General features: G+C 44.9%; 7 protein-coding genes across 7 annotated transcripts; 6 read left to right on the top strand and 1 right to left on the bottom strand.

Annotated features, from left to right (window-relative positions):
- Nucleotides 1–420: 420 nt before the first annotated feature.
- Nucleotides 421–1,834, top strand: AOL_s00054g660 (uncharacterized protein; the record flags this gene model as incomplete). The annotated part of the gene is made up of 2 exons (XM_011121976.1): nucleotides 421–553; nucleotides 642–1,834. The coding sequence occupies 2 exons, from the start codon at nucleotides 421–423 to the stop codon at nucleotides 1,832–1,834; spliced, it is 1,326 nt and encodes a 441-aa protein (XP_011120278.1).
- A 4,805-nt stretch (nucleotides 1,835–6,639) lies between these two features.
- AOL_s00054g659 (uncharacterized protein) lies at nucleotides 6,640–7,233 on the top strand (the record flags this gene model as incomplete). The annotated part of the gene is made up of 1 exon (XM_011121975.1): nucleotides 6,640–7,233. The coding sequence occupies one exon, from the start codon at nucleotides 6,640–6,642 to the stop codon at nucleotides 7,231–7,233; it is 594 nt and encodes a 197-aa protein (XP_011120277.1).
- A 5,242-nt stretch (nucleotides 7,234–12,475) lies between these two features.
- AOL_s00054g658 (uncharacterized protein) lies at nucleotides 12,476–13,775 on the top strand (the record flags this gene model as incomplete). The annotated part of the gene is made up of 2 exons (XM_011121974.1): nucleotides 12,476–12,551; nucleotides 12,619–13,775. 2 exons carry the CDS (start codon nucleotides 12,476–12,478, stop codon nucleotides 13,773–13,775), a joined length of 1,233 nt encoding a protein of 410 aa, XP_011120276.1.
- Nucleotides 13,776–15,012: 1,237 nt separating this feature from the next.
- On the top strand, nucleotides 15,013–19,218 carry AOL_s00054g657 (uncharacterized protein; the record flags this gene model as incomplete). The annotated part of the gene is made up of 4 exons (XM_011121973.1): nucleotides 15,013–15,567; nucleotides 15,627–15,737; nucleotides 15,806–18,942; nucleotides 19,008–19,218. 4 exons carry the CDS (start codon nucleotides 15,013–15,015, stop codon nucleotides 19,216–19,218), a joined length of 4,014 nt encoding a protein of 1,337 aa, XP_011120275.1.
- Nucleotides 19,219–20,326: 1,108 nt separating this feature from the next.
- On the top strand, nucleotides 20,327–20,696 carry AOL_s00054g656 (uncharacterized protein; the record flags this gene model as incomplete). Its single annotated transcript, XM_011121972.1, has 2 exons — nucleotides 20,327–20,534; nucleotides 20,611–20,696. The coding sequence occupies 2 exons, from the start codon at nucleotides 20,327–20,329 to the stop codon at nucleotides 20,694–20,696; spliced, it is 294 nt and encodes a 97-aa protein (XP_011120274.1).
- A 1,932-nt stretch (nucleotides 20,697–22,628) lies between these two features.
- AOL_s00054g655 (uncharacterized protein) lies at nucleotides 22,629–23,441 on the top strand (the record flags this gene model as incomplete). Its single annotated transcript, XM_011121971.1, has 3 exons — nucleotides 22,629–22,896; nucleotides 22,965–23,022; nucleotides 23,096–23,441. The coding sequence occupies 3 exons, from the start codon at nucleotides 22,629–22,631 to the stop codon at nucleotides 23,439–23,441; spliced, it is 672 nt and encodes a 223-aa protein (XP_011120273.1).
- A 920-nt stretch (nucleotides 23,442–24,361) lies between these two features.
- Nucleotides 24,362–25,422, bottom strand: AOL_s00054g654 (uncharacterized protein; the record flags this gene model as incomplete). The annotated part of the gene is made up of 2 exons (XM_011121970.1): nucleotides 24,362–25,022; nucleotides 25,103–25,422. 2 exons carry the CDS (start codon nucleotides 25,420–25,422, stop codon nucleotides 24,362–24,364), a joined length of 981 nt encoding a protein of 326 aa, XP_011120272.1.
- Nucleotides 25,423–25,485: the final 63 nt, after the last annotated feature.

The raw sequence follows: 25,485 nt of genomic DNA, 5'->3' as shown, positions 1-25,485 counted from the left end.
GCTCTTAGCTCTGGGACGCAATGCAACCTTGTAACTGAGGGCGTATTTTTCGGGGCAACTTTACAGGGACACGATATCGGTCGTTAATTCTGGTAACCAGGACTATGGATGTGGGCGTGGGTATATTGCTTTTTGGCTCAACTTACACCGTCCGCCAAATCGATGGACGGTCATGGCCAGGAGGTGAACACCATTTGCATTCGAAATATATAAAGGATTGTTTCTTGCACCATGAAATAACTTCTTTCACTCACCAGCATTCGCTTCTTCTTCAACCTTTCTGCATACAGCAGTTGACAAAGCTTTCTTTCACAGTCATTCACTAAAGTACTTCCTTATCTTTAATCGTCTTTCGCTGACAACCAACTCTTCTTCACTTTTCAATTCAACTTCCTTCGCTATCCAAATCAATATTTCAAGATGAAGTTCTCCGCTATCTGTTTGGCCGCCGTCCTCTCTGCCCAGGCTGCTTGGGCCGCCCCAGAGGCATATGGGTATGATTATAACAATAACAGCCCAAATCCAAACTGTACACCATCTACAGTGACCAAGGGTAAGTCATTCAATTGCGCAATAATCGATACCGATATCGATATCTAGATACATCATCTAGAACATGTTCTAACGGATTTCAATTATAGTTTCCACCAAGATCGTTGAGGCTCCAGCCAAGACCGTCACCAGTGTCAAGACTGTTACCGCTGCTCCAGTTACTGTCACCAGCAAGAGCACCACCACTTGCACTGTCACCAAGACCGCTCCAGCTGTGACCGTCACCAAGACTGCTCCAGCTGTCACCAACTATGTCACAAAGACTCAGACCATCGCCGGTCAGCCAGTTACCTACACCAAGGAAGCTGTTACCAGCTATGTCACCAAGACTCAGACCTTGACTCAACCAGCTGTCACCAACTATGTCACCAAGACCCAGACCATTGCCGGTCAGCCAGTCACCTATACTAAGGAAGCCGTCACAGTCACCAAGACTCAGACTCAGCCAGCCGTTACCAACTATGTTACCAAGACCCAGACCATCGCTGGCCAGCCAGTTACTTACACCAAGGAGGCCGTCACTGTTACCAAGACCCAGACTCAACCAGCTGTCACTGTTATCAAGACCCAGACTCAACCAGCTGTCACCAACTACGTAACCAAGACCCAGACCATTGCTGGTCAACCAGTCACCTACACCAAGGAGGCTGTCACCGTCACCAAGACTGTCGCCGGACAGCCAGTTACCGTCACTAAGACCGCTACTGTTCAAGGATACTCCACTGTCACTGTCACCAAGACCCAGACCATTGCCGGCCAGCCAACCACCGTCACTAAGCAAGCCGTCACTGTCACCAAGACTGTCCAGGGATATGCCACTGTCACCTCCACCAAGACTGCCACTGTCACCAAGAACGCCGGATACAAGACTGTCACTGTCACCAAGAACGCCGGATACAAGACTGTCACCAGGACTGTCCAAGGAGCCACTGTCACCAAGACTGCCACTGTCACCAAGAACGCCGGATACCAAACTGTCACTGTCACCAAGAACGCCGGATACCAGACTGTCACCAAGACCGTTCACGGTGCCCCAGTTACCAAGACTACCACTGTCACCAAGAACGTTGGAGGATACAACGTCACCGTCACTAAGACTGCCACCGTCACCAAGAACGCCGGATACCAGACTGTCACCAAGACTTACACTAAGCCTTGCCAGGCTGCTACCATCACAAAGACCTTCACCAAGGTTGCTACCGTCACAAAGACTGTCACCAAGGCTGCTCAGCCAACTAACAATGGAGGCGGTTCTTACGGTTCTTACGGTTACAAGAACTAAGAGCTTTAATGTTCTTCAAAAGAAGTCATAACGACCTCAAAGTTTTCATGAACGCGAATGACCATATAAAGATCACATCGCATGTTCGGGTTTAGTCCTTTTTTTTCATTTTCAGTTCGGCATAGCATTTGCGTTTGGTTTTTCTCTCTAGTTCTCTAAGCATTTACATTTGATTGCTTTATTATTTCGCACATTATACATACAACCCATTGCGTTGCCCACAATCCTGTAATGATATTAACCACCCCTTTCAAACGACCATCTGTTTCCAATTATGTAGTTAGCAGATGGATAGTACAAATTAGATAATGGGAATGCTTAGTTGGTTGCCTTAATTGGTTTCACCAATATGAGTTTTATTGACATCCAAAACACTTTTTCTTCAACCAAATCGTAAATCTTATCGTAGAGCTATAATAGTAACTGTGTTGTGTATGTTGGAAATTCCGCTTTCGGATGCAACTCTTCGCCGAAAAGGGGTAGTTACCCTTTTCGGCTACCCGCCCGGATCGACGGTCTTTGTTCACATGTCCACTCAGTGTCCTCTATTGTCTCCGGTATGGGCCGCGTTACAGTTCAGGACTATTCTATTGTAAGTATATATGGTATGTTATGAGACGCTAAACAAAACACCATGTAAAAAGCTTGACAGAAGTTATTAGGGGCTAACGGATCCATATTCTAGTTCGACTCCTTTTCGCATTCGGATCTCGGTTCCCGGATCAAAGGTATCGGTACAGACCGTCAGCTTATAGGGAGACTTGACATAAGTGTCAGCCATGACTAGCCCGTGCATAAGTTCCGGTTCCGACAGTGCCCTATAATCGCCTTTGATTCGTGGAAACCAAGGCCATTGTATTCAGAAAGCTCTCAACAAGGATCAATTTCTTATCCAAACAACCTACAACATTTATGATAATTTCGATATTACTATTAATATTTATTAACCTTGGTATATATATTTTAATTTACTAGGGCCTCCCTTACCGAGTTCCAACCAACAAAACCCGATGTCGTAATTGCAACCGATTAGAACGTTATGGGTTTCTCATTGGTATTCCCCAACTTGGCATGAAACTCCAAAGAAACAAACTTGCTGGTCCGTTTGCTCGAGCTAAGCCTTCTTTCCCCTCGGGCCCTCTGCCGTGTCTGGATTATTATCAGGGTTACATTTTAATCTTTTTAAACTTCAAGGTTTTTCTCTCTCTCTCTTCTTCCCATGTATAGCTTATGTTATTATATATGTATACAGTTTTATCGTATTATGCCTGGGAAATTGGTTGGAGACATACGTATGTACTGTTGGTTGGGAATCCCTTGTCTTCTTGAGAAAAAACCACGTATGCGCCGGTCCCGTGCCGTGGAGGCAACGTTGATGACGAGTGTAATCTAATTTCCAAATGTGATACGATGTGTGCATGTGCCGCACAAAGCGGTTACTTCTCGGGGGAACAGTTCAACGTGCAATGCGGCTCCCGGGCACCCCCCCCCTCGGGCATGGCGGGCTATTGAACGAGGAATGCCAAAAAAAAAAAAAAAACGGTGATCTTCCATGCAACGGCCGAAAGGATAGCAGCTGTTCTATTATCTTTAGGTTTTTTTTCTGTCAGAAATGTTGTTTCGAAACCTGAGGCATTTATCGGCTTTTGCATTGTGCTTCAAACCTTTAATTTTGGGGGAGGGGGTTTGTTTTCCGTGTACCGTCGACGTCTCGGTTTGTAAACCGTTTGAACCCCGGACGGAATATTCTGGGGGTGGGGGTGGAAGTGCGGCGGAGTACATTGCATGAATATAACAGGTTCGAATATAAAGCTATATATAGGTAAAAGCCAATATAATTCCAACTGCAACGCAGAGGAACAGGTTGGCTGGGAGGTGGTATGGATACGAGCGATAGAAAAAAAACGGTTGTAGACGTTTCGAAAAATAACCAGCCCCCCTCAAGACTAGTAAATCAAATTTTGAGGCATTGGTGTTTCGTTGTTTTAATTTTAATGGCTGACTGCCTAATGCATAGTTGAAGTATAACGGGTACTTCGTCCGTCGTGATATGACGCAACCGGTCGTTGCATGTTGGATATCATGCTAGTTGGCTGCACGGGCATCCGCCGCACATACATGCACAACTGTACAACCGCAGATGATATTTGGGTGTCGATATATTAGCGCGGGTGTGTATACGAGAATACACGCATCAGCCGCTGGCGTGGGATTACGGCGGTGGATACTTGTCTCGTACCCAGCTGGCCTTATCTCGCAAACCAGAATTAATTGCTGCTGCGAGCTGGCCAGTCCTTAAGGCCGATCTATAAATCTGGATGATTGATCGTCTTGACCCGAAGCTTGCCATATTGAGATGTTGTATAAGCCTGTGGACAGACCCGGCCCAAGTCTAGAGTAATTAATGCTTTACATATTTGAATGTGGAGATATTGAGATGGATCCTAAGCTTAGAACTCCCCGCTGAAAGCTAAAGGTAAATAAATTCCTATAGAGCGATTATATAGTTTATCTTCAGCAGATATATATGAGCAAGTGACACCATCTTGTTTCTAGACTATATCCTAAGGTGCCCGGTACAAGGTAAAGTATGTGCGTACCCTAAGGACCCGATATGCAGTTTAAGTAGCCACATGGTCTGTATAGGCCCAGCCTCGAATCTAGGTGCTCGAGGCGGAGGTACAGGTACCATCTATAGGCCAAGAATTCCAGAAAAACAGAAGCTGTATAGCTTGCAATAGTACTAGTTAACATTAGCAGTTATGTTAGAAGCTAATTAGAAAGCGACTCGTACAGATCTGCCGGTTAATTGCTGTCCCAAAATACCACAAAGGGGGTATGCTGAGTCTATAATATAAATTTAAAGTAGTATATATTTATATATAAACAAACCCAATTGAAACTACTTGGTAAATTACAACTTTTACTTGAAGAGTGTTCTAATATATATATTTCCCACAACGAAAGTTACAATATCGGCTTACGTTAATGGCATTGATATCAGGATCGATATTATCGATGCCCTGCGCACTCTCTATCTTCTCTTGTACCCAACCGATATCGAATATGTGCATAGGGATTACATATATAGTACTAGTTGCGTAACCGTATCTAGTAGATCTATAGAAATAAGATATCTAGCTAAGCACTTCCGAACTTGTCTATATTACTTTAGCTGGATCAGCTCCAGGTCAACAATTTGTATTAAAATAACCTTAATTAAGAGCGTAATACATGAACTTCGCTGGGGGTTGGGTAGATTAATGACTAAGAGATACTGTATTGACGTTCATACGTACCCACTTTCTACCTTCTGATAGCATGTCGTTAGGAGGCTAGCTAAATCGCTATCTTCAATTTTCTTACCTCTAGTCGTCGAGATCACCTCTTTAGCCGTTTACTGCTCTGCTAGTGGTCTTGACAACATCGACCTCAAGTTCTAATAGTATATATTTTGATAGTATCTTGGTTGAGATTATTAAGCTGTATTATAATATTATTTACTGAATACTCTTTGCAAGATATATTTGTATGCATATGATCAATTGGTGGTTCTAAATCAGCATTACATCTATTGATCGAAGATCTCGATAGTAACCATGTACGGTTTAGGTTGTATTTACGTATATTGTTCTTAGGCCTTTGGATTGAGAGTCGGATCTTCCTGCAAAATATAACATCGGTCCAATTCAGCACGTGTGAAACTAGTCTCGTCTACACCCTCGATATCACTCGGATTTAATAGCTGAAATATCCCATCAGACGGGGTGGGTCCTGTCGAGTATTTAGTGAGATATCGAGTCAGGTTCGCACCCCATAGGATTATAAAATATGATGAAGCCACTAGCTAACCTTTATGGCCTATATTTTCGAGGATTTCTTTAGTATACTATGTAATGTATACAGTGTGGCGATAGAAGGGGGGGTTGTTTCGCTCTTGGACTCGCTCGCAGGTATTAAGAATAATAAAATCGAAGGGGGTGGAAAAAGTATAATTTTTCTCGGGGAGGACGCTAAAATATTCACAAATTATTTTAGCGGAAGACTGTTATAGTTTGAAAGGTACTCCTGGGCCTGTAGGTACAATTGATCCCCAGTTTATCCTGCCATGCCATGAAGAGAAGCCGTTCGACTTTTTCGAGCTTTTAGCTAGGTCTCCACCCTGAACTTATAATATACAATCTCTAACATGCTTAGATTCCCATGCTTTGCACAAAGTACACCTACATCTCACAGGACCTGGAATGTAGGATCAATTAGCTAGCATATTGAATACCCTGATCGATAGAAACTATGTAATGCAAGCAAGATTGAAACGCTGAATATGCTAGCATGCTTATCAACAGAATGCAAAATGCACAGTATCTCAAGAAGGAGGTTATTAGCATGTCCTTAGAAGATAAAGCCGAGGTCTAGAGAAGTAGTGAGAGTGTAGAGAGTCTAAGGAAGCATCGAGAACCACTGTGATTAGGATATAGTAGGTACGCCAAAGTCGCTGAGCTTAGGTATAATTCATCCTTAACAGAAACCCGAATTCAGCAACGTCTTTTCTGCCACGAATATTCTTCCTTCAGGCCCTTAACCAACCCTTTCCATTCTTCAGCACCATCTACACAAAACCAATACAGCTCAATCAACATCACCTGTATAAAGCTCCCGAAGAATTCCCAGCCCTACGCGTCAAAAATAACAGCTTTAAAATCTAATCAGACTATTGCAGGTATATGCCCTCTAACAGCGCTCTATGCGTATACGTGAACCTCACTGATGCTGGAAACTGATAATATCTTTCGTGATATAGAGAAATGGTCCCTCCACACCTTGTCAAAGAAGCACACTGGTCATTAGAGTACCTGATGGCCCGTCAGGTCGCTCGCCAATTGGAGAGAGCAAAATGTTGCTCAGGGTCGTGCTTCTATTGTTTCCATCCTGATATTGTCCGCCAGAACGGCCCCGGCCAGTTCGAACTGGCGTCGTTCGAAGAGGAGTTTGGACTGGGTATCGACGACCTACAACCAGCCGAAAGCCAAGGTTCGGTTACCGAAACTGCCGGGGGACAGTACTCATATCCCCATTCACAAAATGCAAAGTGCATCCCACAGGAGAGGGGTGTCCTGGGACATCGTCTCGATGAGGAGACGGTCCGGTCCTCTGAGGAGGACTGTCCCGGCTGGGAATATCTCGAGATCGAGAATTTCCAGTGGGACGAGGGTGGGTCAAGCACCTGCCCGGCCGTCGGTAGCGATACCGAAACCGAAACCGATGACGGTTCGGTTTTTATTGGGGCGGTGAAGTGGAACAGGAGGAAGCCAAAACTGCTTGCTCAAAGAGCGATGCAAAGGGGGGGCGTTTATATATCCGCCGCCACGCTATCGGACCTGGAGGGATTCATTCTCTGAACGCTCACATCAGCCGCAAATTTAATCAAACCCGTAGGTCACCCTGAGCGATTTTTAATTTTATATTTTCTGTTGTTCCCGATACGCAATATCTATTTACAAGGTGTTCTAACTTGCTTTAAACAGAGAACTAGTGGTACATATCTCCGTGCGGTAAAAGAACCCACGAGACACGAGGAGCTGGTAAGTATCCTCTCGTCCAAACGAACTACCACTCGCCACACTATAATAACTAACTAGCCTCGAAGTCTAGGTGGTCATGAGGGCAGTATCACTGGTGTTGATGTTATTGTGCCCTGTTATTCCTCGCAAAATTAATTCCGAAGTCGAGGCCTGTTGTCTATAATGCATAGATGTAGAGATATTCATGTGCCCTGTATTGTCTACATGGCCAACAAATAACCTCGGTGAGATTGATGAAATGGCCCCCACCAATCGTCTATTCTTTTCTAGTTTTTATTTTTCGTGTTCTTCCATTTCATTTCTGTTATTATCTTACGAAGACCGTATACTTGTGACTACATCGCAGGAAGCCTAGAACATAACCGGTACCCGGACCCGAGCATACACATCACCTCGGCCTCAAGGTCTCACGCCACTAATTGACAACATCTAGACAACAGTACCACGGTTTCTAACCGCCATATCAGAACCAGGAGTGGTGTGTGCCACCGTGGATGATATCGCACTGCCTCTATCCGCGACCCGAAACAAGTATATACGTAGACATTCGCTAAGTTCAAAATCTTGAGGCCACCCTATGGTAAAGCTGCCGAGTGATTTACATAGATGGCAAGGCTAGAATATATTTACCTGTAGGAATATATCTCACAAGTCGAATTGCCTTTCTCACTACCGGATACCTAGCTCCTCGAACGAATGGATTGGTATCTTCACACAAATCTTACTATTAATATTACAACAAAATAAGGTGTTGGACTCTGCGTTGCTACCATAGCATGACATTATATAATATCGAAGAATTGTAATTAAAGATCCACGGAGACCAGATTGATGTGACTATCAAGTCATGTTGACTATGTTTCCGGTTACTTAGGTTGTCGGCCCTCCACTTGTTAGGTTGTATCTTAGTTTCAATTTTCGTGAGCAGTCATAATTTATAAGTATCTTAGCGTTGGGCAATGCATCGGACCAAGTGTCAACATATATCGATCTTGCAAGCTTGATATTTCGTTTCCCAAAATGAACGGCATTAATGTATTCTAAGATGTTGGTTTACAAAAAAAAAGAAGAAAAAAAAAAAAACCGGTTGTGCAGTTCGTCTCGTGTCCAGATGCCAGTTGGCTACAATTGTCTGTATACCCACATTCTGGGGACAAATGAAGCTTGGATTAAAGCTTGTCTTTTTTTTTGTGGAGGCTGGTATACAGGTCGGTCTGAAATCCCTTCCCCGAGCTTGTGGGTTCTCAAGCTTGCACAGCTGACGTTCGAATTTCGAAAATACATATTAGGCTTTTCCCGTGGCTGATGAGGTTAATCTACCCAGACACGCATATATCTATATCATTACAGATAATAATAAGGTTATCCTGTTGCCCCGCTTTTCGTTGTCGCGAGTTTGCGGCAAAGTAGAGTCTATCCGAAAGATGGATAGATGTTGCGAGTGGCGAAGTTCCTCGGGTACTGTTTGAATTCGCGAATTCAAGGTTTTCCCGAATCCAAACGTAAGAGTATGTATTTCTAATGGAAATACAAAGATGATAATCTTCCAAACGCTGCGAATAAAGTGGAGAACTCGGGCTATATTTGTACAACGGGTTCTCTATTTCCGCAGCTCGATGCTGACTGCCTCAAAACAAAGTTAACCCTTCGTTTCTCGTGATGCATCGATGTGGCGGGTTACTGGCAACACAGGTCAAACCATGCATAGCTGTCACAACATTGGCATAAGACGGGGCGTAATATTCTTGTTTTTGGAAACTGTTGGTCGGTAAAAGCACATATTCCACGGCACGAAAAAGTAGCTGTATACCCAAATGTTTTCGCTCTTCTCATGTGCCATCTACTGCATATGCATGACGGGTGCAGGAATAGGTCTATATCTCGAGAATAAGCCGGCTGACGACGGAAGCCAAAAAAGAATCCTCAAAAAACTTTTGAAACTTATCGGTCGAGTCCTAGTTTTTGCGGCTCTTGTTTAGCTTCCTGATAGAGCAATTGATCTGAACAGAGCTTCTGCCTCGCTAGGGCCAAGCTGGGACGTCCCGCGGCGATATTACCTTTCGTCCCGGTTGGCGTGATATATCAAAATCTTCCTTGCGAGTTCCATGAAAGAATGTAACTGGAAACCTTAAAATCGTGATCCCTGTAGACGAATTGGGTAAAAAGCTCATGAAGCATGGGCTTGGCGGGCCTAGCCACCCATTGGTATGGAATCTAGAAGCACAAGCATTGCCTGGGCTTTCAATGATGACGGCGGCTGGGATATACCACCCGTCGAAATATGAGTAAACATACTCAGGCCGATGTATTTTGTGAACAGAAGTGCAGAGAATCTAGCCTGTTGGATCAATTCGATATCTTAAAAAAGATATAAGCGGCTGTAGTCCGGAATATATAAACTCGTGACGAGATTTACAAGCTCATGGAAGACAACGCTAGTATGGCCGTTTAGCCAGAAACCTTCGTGGTATAATACACATATCGGCAATTAATGCCGTGTTGCTTGTGTATGCTCCATTCGAACCGACATCACAAGGGAGTTGGCTGGTATTGCCGACGAAAGTCTTCATCGGCAGGTGTAACCATGCTTGTGATATCCAGCAGCTAAAAAAAAAAAAGCTTTGTCTCCCACAGAAGTGATATTGGGAGACAATAGCTATCGATAAACCCGAATTCCCTTGAATCGAATCTAATCGTTAACTGCTATCTGTGTCGATCTTACTGAAGCAACCGGGGCGCCTGGTCGTACACGTTGTATAAATCATTGTCAAAGAAGGAAAAGAGCGACGGGTGCAAGCAGAGCCGGGACGGCGCCATCTATAACCATTGGCCGGGTTTGATAGGCAAAAACAAGGCTGACCAATGCAGGAACGAAGAGGACAAACGGAAACAAGGAGGTCCAGCCATGGCAGGGGTAGACCTGCGAATCCGGGCGCAGACGGGTCGAAAATGGGCAACACACTCCTAGTGCCATCTTTCTCGTCGGCTTGTGAATCTCAAGGCTAAGAATATCGCCATATAGCACCTTGTGAGGGAAGAGCTGCCTGAATTCTCTATGTGGGGTAAATGGATTTCTGTGCTTCAAGGTATACGATACGAACTGTACCATTTTTATCGCTCAAAGCCGTCAGACTCGGTTGGGTGTTCGGGTGTGCTGTGTGTAAAGTTTCCTTCCAAAGTGGGACTTAGGTAATGCGGCAGAGCGAATTTCTCGTACCTGCATGTGGGCCGGGATCTAAGGATTTTAGATCTCGAGTTACAGATGTCTCCAGCTTAACAGCCCGCTTGGTCCGACCCATAAAGTTGACTTTTTTTTTGTGTGCCATCACGCTAGGAGGCTGCTTCACTGGAGTTGCCTTACGTCGAGATCCGAATCGTCTGCAATGTCGACGCGTAAAGGAGAGATGGCTTTGACGATGGATGACGACGGCTAAGGTCATGAGTTTCGCAATGATCCATCCCTTTTTCGAAGAGATAGCTGTGGTTCGGGCCAGTTAACATATTCGGCATTCTGTCGTAAGCTTCACTCACAGGCCGAGAGGTTAGGTTTGTTGGGTGATCCAGGTCCCTGTCAAAAGGAGCAGCGGCGGTTTCATGAGGCCATGAGGTGTGGATGACAGGCAAGGGCGGAACTGCTAAGAACTGCTAAGCTACCCCTGACATTCGCATCGGGCGCCCACCATACCAAATGCTACTATCTGTCTTTGTTTCCAACAACAGACCGCGCGCATAGATGTTCTTAACATAGCTTGAAAGTACCTGTTGGCTACGGAGCGTTCGCTTTCAAAACCGATAGTCTATTTTCACCCTTAAGCTTGTCCATGCGGCCAAGGCCGGCGATTTTGGCGGGTAAAGTTAATTAATCCCGTGAAAGCTCGATCTCGGCAATTGTTTCATTCCTTTTTTCTGGTGTTCTCACGGAATGAGGGGCAGTTTCCCAAGGGCTGGGTGGTACGAAGGCGAGGAGCTATGTGGGGAAACCAGGCTGCATAGACCGTACTACTACCTGGGTACATACAGCGTACATAGTAGTATGGATGCAGAGAAAAAGGAATGTGTCAGTCAACAGAATTGTTCTAATTCTCGAGTTCGAAGTAGGTGACTAGACTAGGCTAGAGGTAATCACTTAGCTTTGAAACGTATATAAGATATCTTCCATGCCCCCCTCTATAACTTTCCTTTCTCAAGACCATCGCATCTACAACCTCTCCTTTGGCATCATCCTTCCTTTTTGGAGCACTTAGCTGCCCACATTCCTTTTACCTGTTGCTGGATATCGACAATTGTCCCTAGTGGATAATTAGCATTCATTTTTTATTTTTATTTTTTAACGAACACACAGTCCTTAACGTCACGTCTCGGGTCAAGTACTCTTGGGAAGGAACATACTAAGAACAAGAAGACATACTATCCGAGTTCAAGATTCTTTAGCTAGATCTTGAAATTACCCCGCTCTGTCATTAGGTAGAGGTTGATATTGCGGAGCAAATATCCACTTCTTATATTGCAAGCCTGTCCGCCTGTCTCACAAGAGGTTACCCACCAGGCATCCTAACTTACCGACCTAAACCAGCCCATAGAAGTTGTAAGTCATTAGCCGTTGCATATTGAGTATTTTCATTTTTACGACCGCTTTTTTGAGAGATATTTATTGTAATCGAACGTTCGCTTGTATCCTTGGAGTTGTGCTAGAAGGTGGAGGGGTGGATGGGCGTTGCATTGCCATGCGCATACGTTAGTCTCGTTGGGTTGGCGTGGGTGTCCGTTTTATAGACGTCTAATCCATGATCCATCGCTGCCCATCCTTCAGTCGATATCGTCTATCGTGTGCTCCACCACTAATTTCGTCCATCTCCTTAACAACCCCCATCTTGATCATTGCATCACTTATATCTCTCTTCGCCATGCTTTCTTGACATCTTGCTACATTCGTTCGAACATTCGTACTTTTGAGCTCGTTTTCAGCCTCAATGGTCTTTCGCTGCTAACAATTGGCCTCCATTGTGATCTTCAGACTCAAAAAACACACTTCTATATATATACCATCTCGTCAATCAGCATGGTCGCTACACGTCTCGCTATCTGGGCTGTTGCCGCAGCAAGCATCTTCTCTGGTGTTATTGCTACCCCCGTTCGTAAGTCTAGTATTAGTGTACCTTTTTCTGCGACATGATCTCTAATTGAACATACAACGATATTTAGGCCGAGATGTCGAAAGACTCGACGCGAGAGCCGTTGTGACTGTCGTTACAGTCCACAAACCAGTTGTTAAAGTCTTCGTGGTCCTCGATCAGAACGGGAATACTGTCAGGACAGGCTATTCTACCATCAACCCTGATGCCACACCCGCCCCATCTCCAGTTAGGGCGGGAAGGAAGAAGAATTACAGCACAAAAACCCTTGAAGAGGCCGTCGAAACACCGGCACCATCTAAAGAGTCTCCCAAAGAGTCCCCTAAGTCTAACACCGGCAAGGTCGGAAAGCATAGCAAGTCCCCGTCGAAGGCGGCTAAAGATGGCAAGCTCGGAAAGGGGATCGTCTACTCCGTCTACCACGACAGCGGAAAGTGCAAGGATAGGGACACCACTCGAAGTGAAATCAAGAAGGTCCTTGATAGCGGAAATGGGTACAACTGGATCCGTATCTACGGAACTGACTGTGACCAGGTTGCCAATGTCATGGGCGCTGCTTATGATGGCGGTGTAAAGGTTATGCTCGGAATCTACAACCTGAACGATGATGCCGGCTTTCAGAAAGAACTCGATGCCCTCATCGCCGGTGTCAAGGCAGCCAACAAAGAATACAAAAAAGAAGAGAATGATTGGTCTGGTGTTGCTTTCGTCTCTGTTGGAAATGAAGTCGTCAACAACAATGCCGGAGATGCCGAAGCTTGGGTTTCTAAGTCCCTCAAATACGCTGCTCTCACCCGATCTGCTCTCAAGGACGTCGGTTACACTGGTGATGTTGGCAATACTGATGTTTGGTTCTGGTACAAGAAGTTCCCAGCCCTCTGCGGCGAGGACAAGCTCGTCATGCTTAACCTTCACCCATTCTTCGACCAAAACTGCGATGTTGCTTCCTCCGGAACTTTCATGAAGGACAAGCTTGCCGAAATCCAAGAGGCTTGCGGATCCAACCACAAAGTCATCATCGCTGAGACTGGTTGGCCCAATGCCGGAAACAAACTTAACAAGGCTGTTCCCGGAAAGGCCGAGCAAGCCGAGTTCCTCAAGCTTGCCGCAGAAAACCTCGATGACTACGTTTTGCTCTCCGCTTACGATGAGGCCTGGAAGACCGAGAACTCATCTGCTGAGGTTGAGAAGCACTGGGGTATTCTCGGAACCTCCCCAAGCAACTAAGAGAGGATGTAGGTACAAACGCCTTTCCCTCGACATTTTGTATCAACCATATCTATCCTTTTCTTTGCCTCCCGTACATAAATACCCAAAAGCGCATCGTTTTCTTTTATCAGTTTGTTCTTGGTTGTCTTGTAAATAGACATAGGTGTTCTTTGCTTTTCGTTCACCCCCTACAAACATTATCGAGGAATCAGGTTTATTACTCGATGTTTCTCACACTCGTTATGACTCACGATTTCACGACCCTGTTGCATTGTATCGATATATCATCGAACTCCATCATGTTAAGAAGGGTTCATCGGGGCTCGCATTTGCTTCTCTAGTGGCATCGGCGCACCATGGTTCTATCAATAAATTTCTGCTTTTCCCTGGTATCTCTATCAATGCAAAACCCGCATCTTTCATGTAGCCGTCAATAACATCACTGGGTTTGCTCTTGAAGGGCGCCGTTGGACACAGATTCACATCCTCGTCTTCATTTTCACACTGCCGTATAAAGTGCGGTTGTATTTGCACTTTTAAGTTTAGGGATAGATTGATATTCGTTAAGGAGCTCGCTTTCATTTCTTCGTTGTATATACTTTTGGGACAACTGGATGTCGGCTTTATGGCCATTACATGACATGAATTCGCACCTGTGTCTATAGACCTACCTAGAGTCAAGTATAGAAATATTTGTTATAACCTGGTCTCGTTCCTTATAACCACAAAAAGACTTTTCCTTGAAACGGTGATAAACATGTTCTCAATGTCCCAACCTCATAGCTACGAGACTGGCTACTATGGATGAATAGACCTGAAACTTAACTGTTGGGCCTTGTCAACGAGACCAGGCCTTGTTGTTGTTCTTGTTGGATATCTTGTATCGACAATGTGTTGGCCAAGCACTTTTTCGCTTTGGGCTAGCGTTCCAGTCTTGGAAGCCAAAGTCTATTCACGTGACACCGTCCACGCCTATTGTTTTTGTTTATGTTTTGGCAGGCACAACACAACCTCGAAACCTATAGTGGAGATCTTAGCATTCCTTGCAATATATCCAACTTCGACACGACCAATATATTACCTTAACCGCATCATTTGAATGCGGCTTGTCAGCCGTCAATTATTCTCAGCCTATACAGGATTCAGGATCAAACTATTTACATCATTTTCAAAATCTTCCCTAGTTCTATGTTGATTTAGTCCTTCGAAACACACCCTTCTTGAAACGCGAGTCTTGTTGCTCGATATCTTCACCATGGCAGCATTTTTCAACTCTCCATCCCATCTGGACGTAACAGGCGCCGTTGGCTTCAGTAGTCCCAAATTCTCACCGGAAAAGACCTTCGTCCAACCGAAAGATGACAACCTCCTTCGTCCCGGCCTGGTGGGCAACAAGAACCAGCAAAAACGTGGAGTACTATCTATTGGTGCTCCTAAATCCATTCTGAACCTTACAACCCCTTCGCGCCCCCCGCTGGGTGATAAAACGAATCGGAAATCCGCTGGTGAATTCACACCACTTCTCAAATCAGTTCATAAGAGCAATATGGGTACACAGATCGATGCAAGAATCAATGCTGCGGTTGCCAGGACGCCAATGAGTCTTAAGCATATGGAATTGTACGCGGGAGGCACGCCGCTGCCGAGAGGGGATAGCTCAGGGATTGATGCTTCATCTTATAATGATGATAGTACACCGCTCGGTCCTCATAACGATGATTCTGGAGATGTCTCGACCCCGATACCGAGGATTGGAGGTAAAGCTGGAATGCTTGATGATGGGCAATTGACACTGAGGGAACAGGAGAAGGTAATAGATTGAGATTGGCAATCATCAATAGAGCTTAAATTGCTGACACCTCACTTTAGATTATCGATGATATTAAGAAGGAGAATTTCAGTTTGAAACTGAAAATTTTCTTTTTGGATGAAAAGTTGAACAAGCTCGGACCGGAGTTCAACGATGTTGCTATTCGAGAGGTATGTGACTTGTACTGTCTTTGTTTAGTGGTGATATTGGAACCAAAGTAAATCTGACTTTGAGATAGAACATTGAAATGAAAGTCGAGCATACTACTCTACGTGCAGAATTGAAGCGATTAAAGAAGGCACTTCTTGACTCCGAAAAACTCGTTATGGAACTTCAGGGAGATGCACAAAGTGCCCAAGCCAGCACCCAGAAAAAAATCGCCCAAGGTAAACAGGCGGAAATTGATCAGGCGAAGATCCGCGATTTAATGGCGGAGCTAGAAGACAAGAATAGCCAGATGGGTATGCTCAAAGATGAAAACGAAAGGCTCAGACTTGAGCTTCAAGATAGAGATGGAACTGAGCGAGAGGATGCTGAGACCATCGAGTCCTTGAACCGAAGAGTGGCTGACTTGGAAGGGGAGAAGGAGGATTTGGAGGCTGAGATACGGGCTAAAGAAGAACAATTGGACAATCGTCAGGATTCTCAGGACAAGGAAAACGACCACCTCCGGGATCGTATCCGGGAGCTAGAGGAAGAATTGCAGGCCAAATATGATGAAGAAGGCAACGAACAGGAAGATGCCCAAGCTCGAATTCAAGAGCTCCAAGAGGAGCTTTCCGGGAAGGACGAGGAGATAAAAACTCTCCAAGATGAACATGAGGCCCAGATTGCCAGTGCCAGACAGCAGTATCAGCAGAAGAAACAAGCCATGAAGACACTCCAAGACCAGAAAGATTCTTTGGAACTGAGATTGGCAACCATGGATACTGACCGCGAGGGCTGTGACAACGAACTCGCCGACAAGGTTATGGATCTAGAACATGACAATAGAAGACTTCAAAACGAAATTGCTGACATTAAGGACAACATCGACGAGGCTATTAGCCAAAGGAATCGTATCGAAGAAGAAATGGCTGTCCTCGTGGAGAAGCACCAGGAAGAAATTCAGAGAATTAGGGATGATCATCAAGAACGCTCGGTCTATATGAAGAGTACAGCACAGGACCGCGAAAATAGTCGCCAGAGATTACAGAGCGATCTTGTGAAACTTCAGGAGGACCTGGCTTCTATGACGACCTTACATCGCGAGAAATCCTCTGAGGTCGATATTCTTAAGAGGCGTATTGCAGAGTTGTCCAACGACTTCGGCGGTGACGTTAAAGCACTTCAAATCGAAATCACTAGCCTCCAAGAGGGCAAAGAACGAACCAAGCGACATCTTGAAGATACGGAAAGTCAGAAGAATCTCCTCCAGCTTCGACATAATGCGTTGACTACTGAGAGTCAAGAGCTGCAGAAAGACCTTAACAGACTTACCAAAGAGCTTGGTGATCTCAAATCTAGTCTCGCCAACGAAAAACAAAAATCGCAAGGCATCGAACAGTCCTTAAAGGCTCAGCTCTCCGGCAACCGAAATGTCCTCGAAAGCGAGATCGACAAACTCCGGTCCACCCTAGAAACTAGAAACAAAGACTTACGTTCCAAGTCCGATGACTGGAGCGCTGAAAAGCGACAGCTAGAACTTAGGCTCACAACTGCTGAACAAAAGGTTAAGGGTTATGAGAAAACAATCACCAACTTGCGAGAATCTGAAGGCACACTCCACGGCCACGAGATGAAATTGGCGAACGAGATGAAGTCACTAAAGGCTGTTCATGGGGAGGAGATAGCATCTTTGAACCTCCAGATCACGGACCTTAATCTCGATCTCGATAGAAGAAGACAAATGCTCGAGAAGAATGCCGGTGAGCTCCAGGTAGCTAAAGACGAACTTCGCCAGGTTCGCAAGAATGAGAGAGCGTTGGATGACAGGATTCGCACACTTGAAGAGGAGGTCAGATCAGCTTCACAGAATCACTCCATCGAGATGAGGGATATTCGGGAACAGCTTACAGACGCTGAGTCCCAATGCGGGACCCTGAAATCCGAAGTGAAGACATACAAGGACACACTTGCGATTGCTCAGTCGCAACTCAGAAACGAGCAGTTGAACTACCAGAGCTCTCTTGATTCGCTGAAGAACGGGTCTCTATCCCAGGAACAATTGAAGATTGACCTGGCCAATATGGAAAGGAGGTTGGAATCTGCGCTTAAAGATAGGCAAGGTCTCCACGAACAACTTTTGAACAGCGGTGCGGAACTTGCATCGTTGAGGGCCGACTGTCAAGAGCTAGAGATCGAGCGGGAGGAGTTGAGAGCACAAATCAAGGACCTAGTAACTCAGATCGGTACCCGTACTCGAATGGATCAAGAGAAAGTTGAACTACGCCTGGCCAAGAACAAGCTGGAGCGAGGCCTTCAGTCTCTCACTAATGAACGCGATGAGCTATTCGCAAAGGCTGAAGAGTTGGAATTGAATTTGGAGGAGGCAATGACTCAAGCGGTTACAGACGAGCAGAAGTTAGAAGACGAGATTTCTGAGCTGAAGGCCCAAGTAAGGGCACTCAGCGACGCACGAGACCGAGAGCTAAGTCTCGCTAAGCGTGAGGCTGCTAGACTCGAAACCCGTATCGGCGAACTTCAGGATGCACAGGCCGACCTCATTGATCCCATGGAATTATCGGAGATCAAGAAGGATCTTGACGACTCAAAGAAACGTGAAGCTGATTTTAAAGAGAAGATCCGAGACCAACGTCAGCGCATCGCCAGGTTAGAAACCGATCTTAAGGAAACAAAATCCAATCGATCACGCCCTGCCCCTGATGATACTGATGCACTGATTGAACGACGGGAACTCCACCAACACCTCGTGAATGCGAAACTACAAATCGAACAGTTGCAGGGCGACGTGGAAACTAAGGACAGCGACTTGGATCTCATGCTTGCGCGTGAGAGTGAGCTCGTGGCAAGGATCAAGGCATTGAAATCTGACCGGTCAAAGCTGAAAGAAAAGACCACCAAAGCTGAGGAAGCTCTGTTGAAATCGCAGTCTCGTCTCGAACGTGCCCAGGAGAAACTTACGCATATGCAAAAAGTCTGGGACGACGAGAGGAACTTGTTTGAGCAGAAAGTGGTACAGAATGACGTTCTGACACAGAAAGAGATGCAACTTGTTACTTATGAACAACAAAAGAACCACAAGGCTGAGATGAGAGGATTGGCCACGCAGATCAAGTGGCTGAGGATTAGGATTGAGCGTGAGGAGAAGTTCAAGAGAGATCTAGCGTACCAAAAACACTACTTCCTTAAACAGATGGAGATGTATTCCGCATGGTATGTTTTACCCAGCACAGCTTACTAAACACTATGGAGTCGACTAACAACCACTCTCACTATAGCAATAAATTACAGCGACAGATGGTTGAGGAGATGGGTATTTTCGTTGATAGGAGGTCCCGACAGAAGAGGCCGAAGCTGAAGACTGTTGCACTCGCAGTCCTTGCTGTCCAAAGGATGAAGATATTCAGTGGGCAGTGGGCGGCTAATAAGGTGCTTAAGGCATCGTTGGTTAAGTCTTTAGAAAAGGTTAGGCCAACGGGTAGGAAATAATTGACGAACGGTTTTCCTAAACAAGGATCTCTATTCTTGGATGTTGGTGTACTGATATGTAAGGTTGTTTCCGAGGGCATTTCAAATGGCGTTTCTTTCACGAATGTTCTGCTTTTGGTTGAGATTTTCGGATGAAGTGCTGGTGCTCAAAAATTGCCGAAATCGGATTGTATTATTAGCTAGCACTATTTTGGTGTTTGAGGCGTTCTTCAGGTCCGATTAATCGGGATAATGAATGTGGATTTTTGATGCTGGCGAAAATGGCTACTTAACCTTTCCGTCGTAGCTTGTTTGGTAGTTTGCGAGTTGATTCTCGCTATGATGATGTTTCTGGATATATGAGTTAGTGCGCTTCCATCTGATAGTTAGTATTTGATCTGCGCATTAGAGGCCTGAGCATTTCGCTACGCTTCAGAAACCGTTGCCAGGACTGGAGAATTAGGAAAAGCGTAGCAAATGTGAACCTCACAGAACGTTTCGGTGTTTCTATCGATATGTCAAAATTGTGGAGACCCTGCACATCACTCGTCGTTCTTGTCTGCGGCGGCGCACACACAACATGGATATACCGGTAACAAAAGGTGTCCAAAAAAGGCAGGACGTGGGGACGAAATACCACCCTATTCACATATTTTTCACCATTTTGAATTTCTCACCGTTGCGGAATGTTTTTTTTTTTTATTTTTTTTATTATTAAAAAAAGTTCCGTTATGGATATGTTGACGATATCGATATCGCAAAATCCCGATACTCGTCCGATTGTCCAGATGGGTTTGGATTTAATGTCTGATGTATGCGAGGTTGTTTCATGATTTAAATCTAGATATCTATGAGCTGATCTTGGTATCGATGGAGATGCTTACTGATATCAATATTTGGGCTATTATTCTAGTAGTCGGTATTGCAATGAGCTGATAGGAACTCTGGAAATTATAAAAGAGAGCCGCGAGGGTTCGAATTAAGAGCTTCGTGATCAGTATCATAATATCATTCCAATATCAATCATTAGGTAGATAAACCAAGTCTAGAGATTACCTATTTGAACTCTCTTATATCTCAATACCTACCAAGCCTAATTAGTCTCGAATACCGCCTCTTAAAATTAAAAATGTTCAACGGAAATATCTACACCTTCTTTTCTATCTTCCTATTTATTTCGATGCTCTTCTCGTCTGATATGGGATTTGCAGCCCCGATAGCCGATTTAGAGCCCAGAGCCGTTACAACTCGAGCATGTGTTCGGGTTGTGATCAAAACTAGGATTCGAATTGTGGCCAATGGGACAACCTCGACATCGACGGCCTCGCGAACTTCTAGTAAGCTACCTTATATGAATCATATCTTTGATATTTTATAGAAAGAAAGCCGCTAACCTGAGCTTCTACTCAACAGCTCGATGTGTTACGAAGACTGCTGGTGTCGAAGCCCGTCATTTCGCCACCGACATCCCAACAATCGAGGTTACTGACGACGCTTAAACGCGCTGAAGTCCTGGTGTTGACGGAAATTTCCAGTTGCAGCCGCATGGGTTGGAAATGCGTCCCGGATATCTCCTGCAAGCATTCGCGTGGGGCCAAAACGGGATCGAGCCGTTTCTCCGAGGTTTTTCTTTCTTTCTTTCCTTCTTAGTCTTTCTTTTATGCTGTGCATACATTACGTATTTCCTGTATTTTGATTTTATTTTTTTAATGTACGGGGTCAATCGTTTTTGGATTTTTGGGTATGGGCTTTTTTTATTTATTGTAAAAATGGCATTTTGTCCGCGAGCGGATTCTGTTTTTCTTCGTGTATTCTTTGAAGAATTATCACGGTATAAATGCATCTGTGCAGCTGTGTGAGAACAAATGGATATGTAGAATTTCAGCCGTTTTCTCTTTTGTCCCAGCACATATTTCCAGCTTAGTATGGGGTGCATACATACACAGTAAATACATGCATACATACAGTTGCTAGGTCCAGTTGAGAATGGCATTTACCCTTCTCCTGCCCTTGTTTTTGAAAGTGCGCTTGCAAAATGCCTGCCTTGAGCATGGAATTATTGTCCGTTGCCACAGCTTAAAAAACCTATTCCGGGCGAAGTCAAACCGACGACGATGGACCAGCTGCCATTTCAGGCTGGGTTTTGTATGGGGGCCACAGCCGTTGACAATTTAAACCATGGCCTTTCAAGGACGGGTCGGGCAGAAGGTTCTGGGGGAGGCGTGCATGGTGGTGGTGTTTGAATGGGTAAATAATGGCCTGAAATAATGCCCAGGATCTGGACCCTTGTTACGGTTCCATTGCGTTTGGCGAGGACATTGTTTTGCCTGCATCTGTCAGTCAAACAAACCTGGAAGGGGGAAAAAAATGTGATGATGACCCAAAGAGAGAGAGAAAAAAAGAGTCTCGTGAACCAGAATATGGTGGTGGTTGAGTACATTTGGTGGTAGTAGACGGGTCGAAATTCTTTGAATCAGAATTTAGCGTGTCGATGAGAGTAACATCGTGGCGATAAAAATAGACAAAGGTCGTGCACACACCACGCTTGCAATGTGATGGTATGTGATGTACCTGTACAACGTGCGCACTCGGGAATCGAGTTTATTTTGTACTCTTTGCTGGTAATTGTATGAAGATATCTATTCTCGAGATGCTGTTGAGATCACAGTGCAGCATTCGATCGAGGATCCATATTTTTGATACACAGGCTGTGCGCATTGAACGCAAATTAAGCACTAGTGACGGCCCTTTCGGGATTAGCAGTGAATCCAAAGCCTAAGGTCTCAGGGTGAGTGAGATTGAGATTGAGATTGAGATTTCAATGAAGAGAACCTTCCCTTGCGACTAAAATTGCAGAGAATGTTTAGTGACATTGCCATTGGCCGGGCTTGGAAAGGGGGCGTGCAGAGAGTGAGGAGAACGGCAATCTCGGCTTTGCAAGGTCAAATAAAACCACCCTCCTTTCTCCCGATTATATTCCCCTTCCTTTCCCTTCCCTTCCCTTCCCTCACTTCACGAGATTTTTCCAGTCTTTGCGGGTGTCGTCAAGCATACTTCCAGTCCTTCGTTTTTATTTGAGATTTTAATTTGATTTTTTTGAAATTTTTTTGCCAGTTAAATTTCACCACATTCGTTAGTCCGAAGTATCTAATAAGTTTAATATCTTAATCATCATCCACTCCGACAGACAACCGACTCTTCATTGCAGTTTCTAGGTAATCCCGTGAGTAAACAAAAAACCTTCCGACACAAAGCTCCAAAATATAACAATCACCACCTTCATCACTACCATCATCATCATCATCATCATCCTCACCATCATCATCACACGACACTCCCAAACAAATCAATCAAACAAAGATTCTTCATGAGAAACATACTTATATATAGAGTGATAAATAAATTTAGACTACTAAACAACTTCAATCACAATGTATTTCTCTACATCCGTCGTGGTCGCCCTGGCCTCCCTCCTCAGCGCTGTCTCTGCCCAGACGTACTTCCCTGTCGACCCTGAGGAAATCGACCTTGGTACCAAGCAGACATGGTGTCTCAACCAGATCTCTTCCTGCGGTCTTCTCTGCCTTGATCAAAAGTCTGGCAGCGGCTTCGTCAATGATTGCGATATCGAAACTCTCCAATACCAGTGTATCTGCGCCGACAACACTACCCCTAACACCACAGAGTACTCCCAGACTAGTATGTGTTCAATCCTATATACATGGATTCCCTGTTTAAACGGAACTACGTCTAACTGTTACATCTAGTCCCATACTTCCTTTGCACCTACCAGGTCCAGAACTGCATCCAGAACTGTGGACAATTGTAAGCCAAATATACCCACTTAATCACTATAAAACCAGCGAATATGTTCACACTAACAAAATCTTGATTCTAGCGACCCCACCTGTGCTGAAAATTGCCGAACTGGACGTATCTGCGGTGCTTCCAACCCTACCCGTGCAACTAGCACCGTCACCGGATCCGACAAGACCACCAGCGCCCCAGAACCATCCAACACCAGCAGCGATGATGATGGTGACGATGCCGCTTACGATGCCAAAACAACTGACAAGAGTGGATCCAAGACTACTGGCCCTGCTGATGATGATGATGCCCCAGCTGAGACTGGTGGTAGCAAAAAGGAGGACAAACCCAGCTCAGCTATCAAAATTGGAAGTAGCTATACCTTCAGCATCATGCTCCTATCCATCCTTTGCGGTGCTTTCGTCTCCCAGTTATAAGACTTTCATATAAAGAGATGACGAAATTCTTTGAATTGCCCGCAATGTCCTTTTCCTTTCCATGATGGATATATATACTTTTTTCCTTTCTACTTCCTCTGCTCAGTATGGTTTATAATTACGCGTTTTCCTCTTCGGTCACGTTATGGAGGGATGGGGTTTTTGGTTTTTCCTTTTTATTTCAACCAAAAGAAGCCCTGTTTTCTTTTTTCTACATGGGAATTATTTGGAAGGATGGGAGAAGTTTGTGTGGCGAATGTTGACAGAAAAGGTGATTAGTGTTTATTAGCGACATTGCATGATACATCTTATTGCTCTCCCTTAGCATAGCCCCTAGAGTAGCTCAATAATCAACTAGGGATATTTTTTTACCACTAAGCTAAACGTATAGATATACATTCGAAGTCGGGGTTAGAAGACTGGTTTTCCGGGCTAAGGTGGAGGCTGGTATCTCAGATGAGGTTGTTCGGCATCGGAACGACTAGCAGCCGAGACACTTATTGCATTGTTGTGAAGAGAGGAATGTTGCGATTGGTAGTTGGCGTTACACAAAAGAGGCCGAAAGGGCCATGAAAACTTCTGGCTCGCTAGACATCGAACAGCCAACATTCCAACATTTTAATCTACGCTGCAGGATGACGATGAAAAAGAACCCGAACCTGAACCCATGATAGGATAGCCTGGGGCTGTATCGCTTGTACTGCCTAGGTATAGCAAATCGAGCTGTATTCCTTGTTAACCCCTTGCATTCACCCAACATAACAACAACAATTCTCCGAGAGTGCTTTAATTCTCTAGCTACCTAATGTTGACTCAACTTCCCGAATGTATTCTACATAATAAGCAGAGCTCTCCGATTATGAAGACCTAGATCCAGACCCTAGGTTTCTAAAATCGGGAGCGGCGGCTTGTTCGGCAGTTCATTCACCGGTAAACCTCGCAATTGTAATATCCTTGAGGTCTTGATGTATTTGCGCGTTCCACTCTCGTACCAGAAAGGTAGAATAAGCACTCCGAGAATCTGGCGCCGTCATGTTGCTAACACTCATAAAGTCCATAAAATCTGCCTTACCTCCTAACTCACTGAGATAAAACTTCATAAAAAGCTCAAGTGCCATCGAGTCAAGTTCCCTTCTGTTATACCGACCAAGGAGCTCTCCGTCATATTCCATTGCCTGTCTCGTAAGCCAAATTATGCGTCCAATGTCTGTCACAACGCCAGGGAAGAAGTTAGGTTCTTCATCGAGGTTAAGGTAATTCAAGCGCTTCCAACGTCGAGTCGCAGGTGTGCCGGTTTCCGGCAAAGTCTCCCTGGAGTCCACAACTTTATTACGCGGTATCGATATCGTCCCTCTGGTTGAGCCATGTTGATGATCCCCATGGAATTTCTCGATACGCTTCCACAACGAAACAATCTCTAAATATTTTAATCGAACTCTATGTTCGAAGGCATACTCAAGTAGTTTGCCCTCCGGACCGTGTATATCTTTCGCTTCTAGCGTATTATCGCGATGGTCGGGATAATACACGTTCATGAAAGTATTAGCCACTGCAATTGCCTGGGGATTCATAAGTTCCTGGCTTTTTCCGACAAAAGGCGACGCCATGTTAGTCAAGTATATCTTGATCCACTGGCGAAAAAAAAAAAAAGTTTAACACACCTAGTCTGCTTGACGGGGTCTAAGTTTTCATCCTCCGTTTGTACCGGAAATGTTTTCCCAGTCTCCATCAGAACATATTCACGGATTTTTTCGTACTCTAGCTTCTTCTCGCCCGGCGTTACCGGTAGGCCGATATACTGAGGTAAGCTGAGCTTGATCTTTTCTAGCTCGAGCCGTTTTTCTTCAATGTGGTTGATTCGAACGGATTGGCAGATAATTTGACCTTCTCGGCCGCATCTTGAGCATGCACAGTAGCCAAGGCCGGTGTGGTTGCCTCGGAGGAATTTGGACGAAGGGATTTCAATCTTTGATGTAGACATGATGAAGGTGCATACGTATCGGCTGTTTTGTATAGATATATATATCTATTGACTATTCGAGAG

Source organism: Orbilia oligospora (assembly GCF_000225545.1).
Source record: "Orbilia oligospora ATCC 24927 unplaced genomic scaffold scaffold00054, whole genome shotgun sequence".
In the NCBI taxonomy this organism is placed as follows: Eukaryota; Fungi; Ascomycota; class Orbiliomycetes; order Orbiliales; family Orbiliaceae; genus Orbilia; species Orbilia oligospora.
This window is presented reverse-complemented; position numbering and strand designations above follow the sequence as displayed.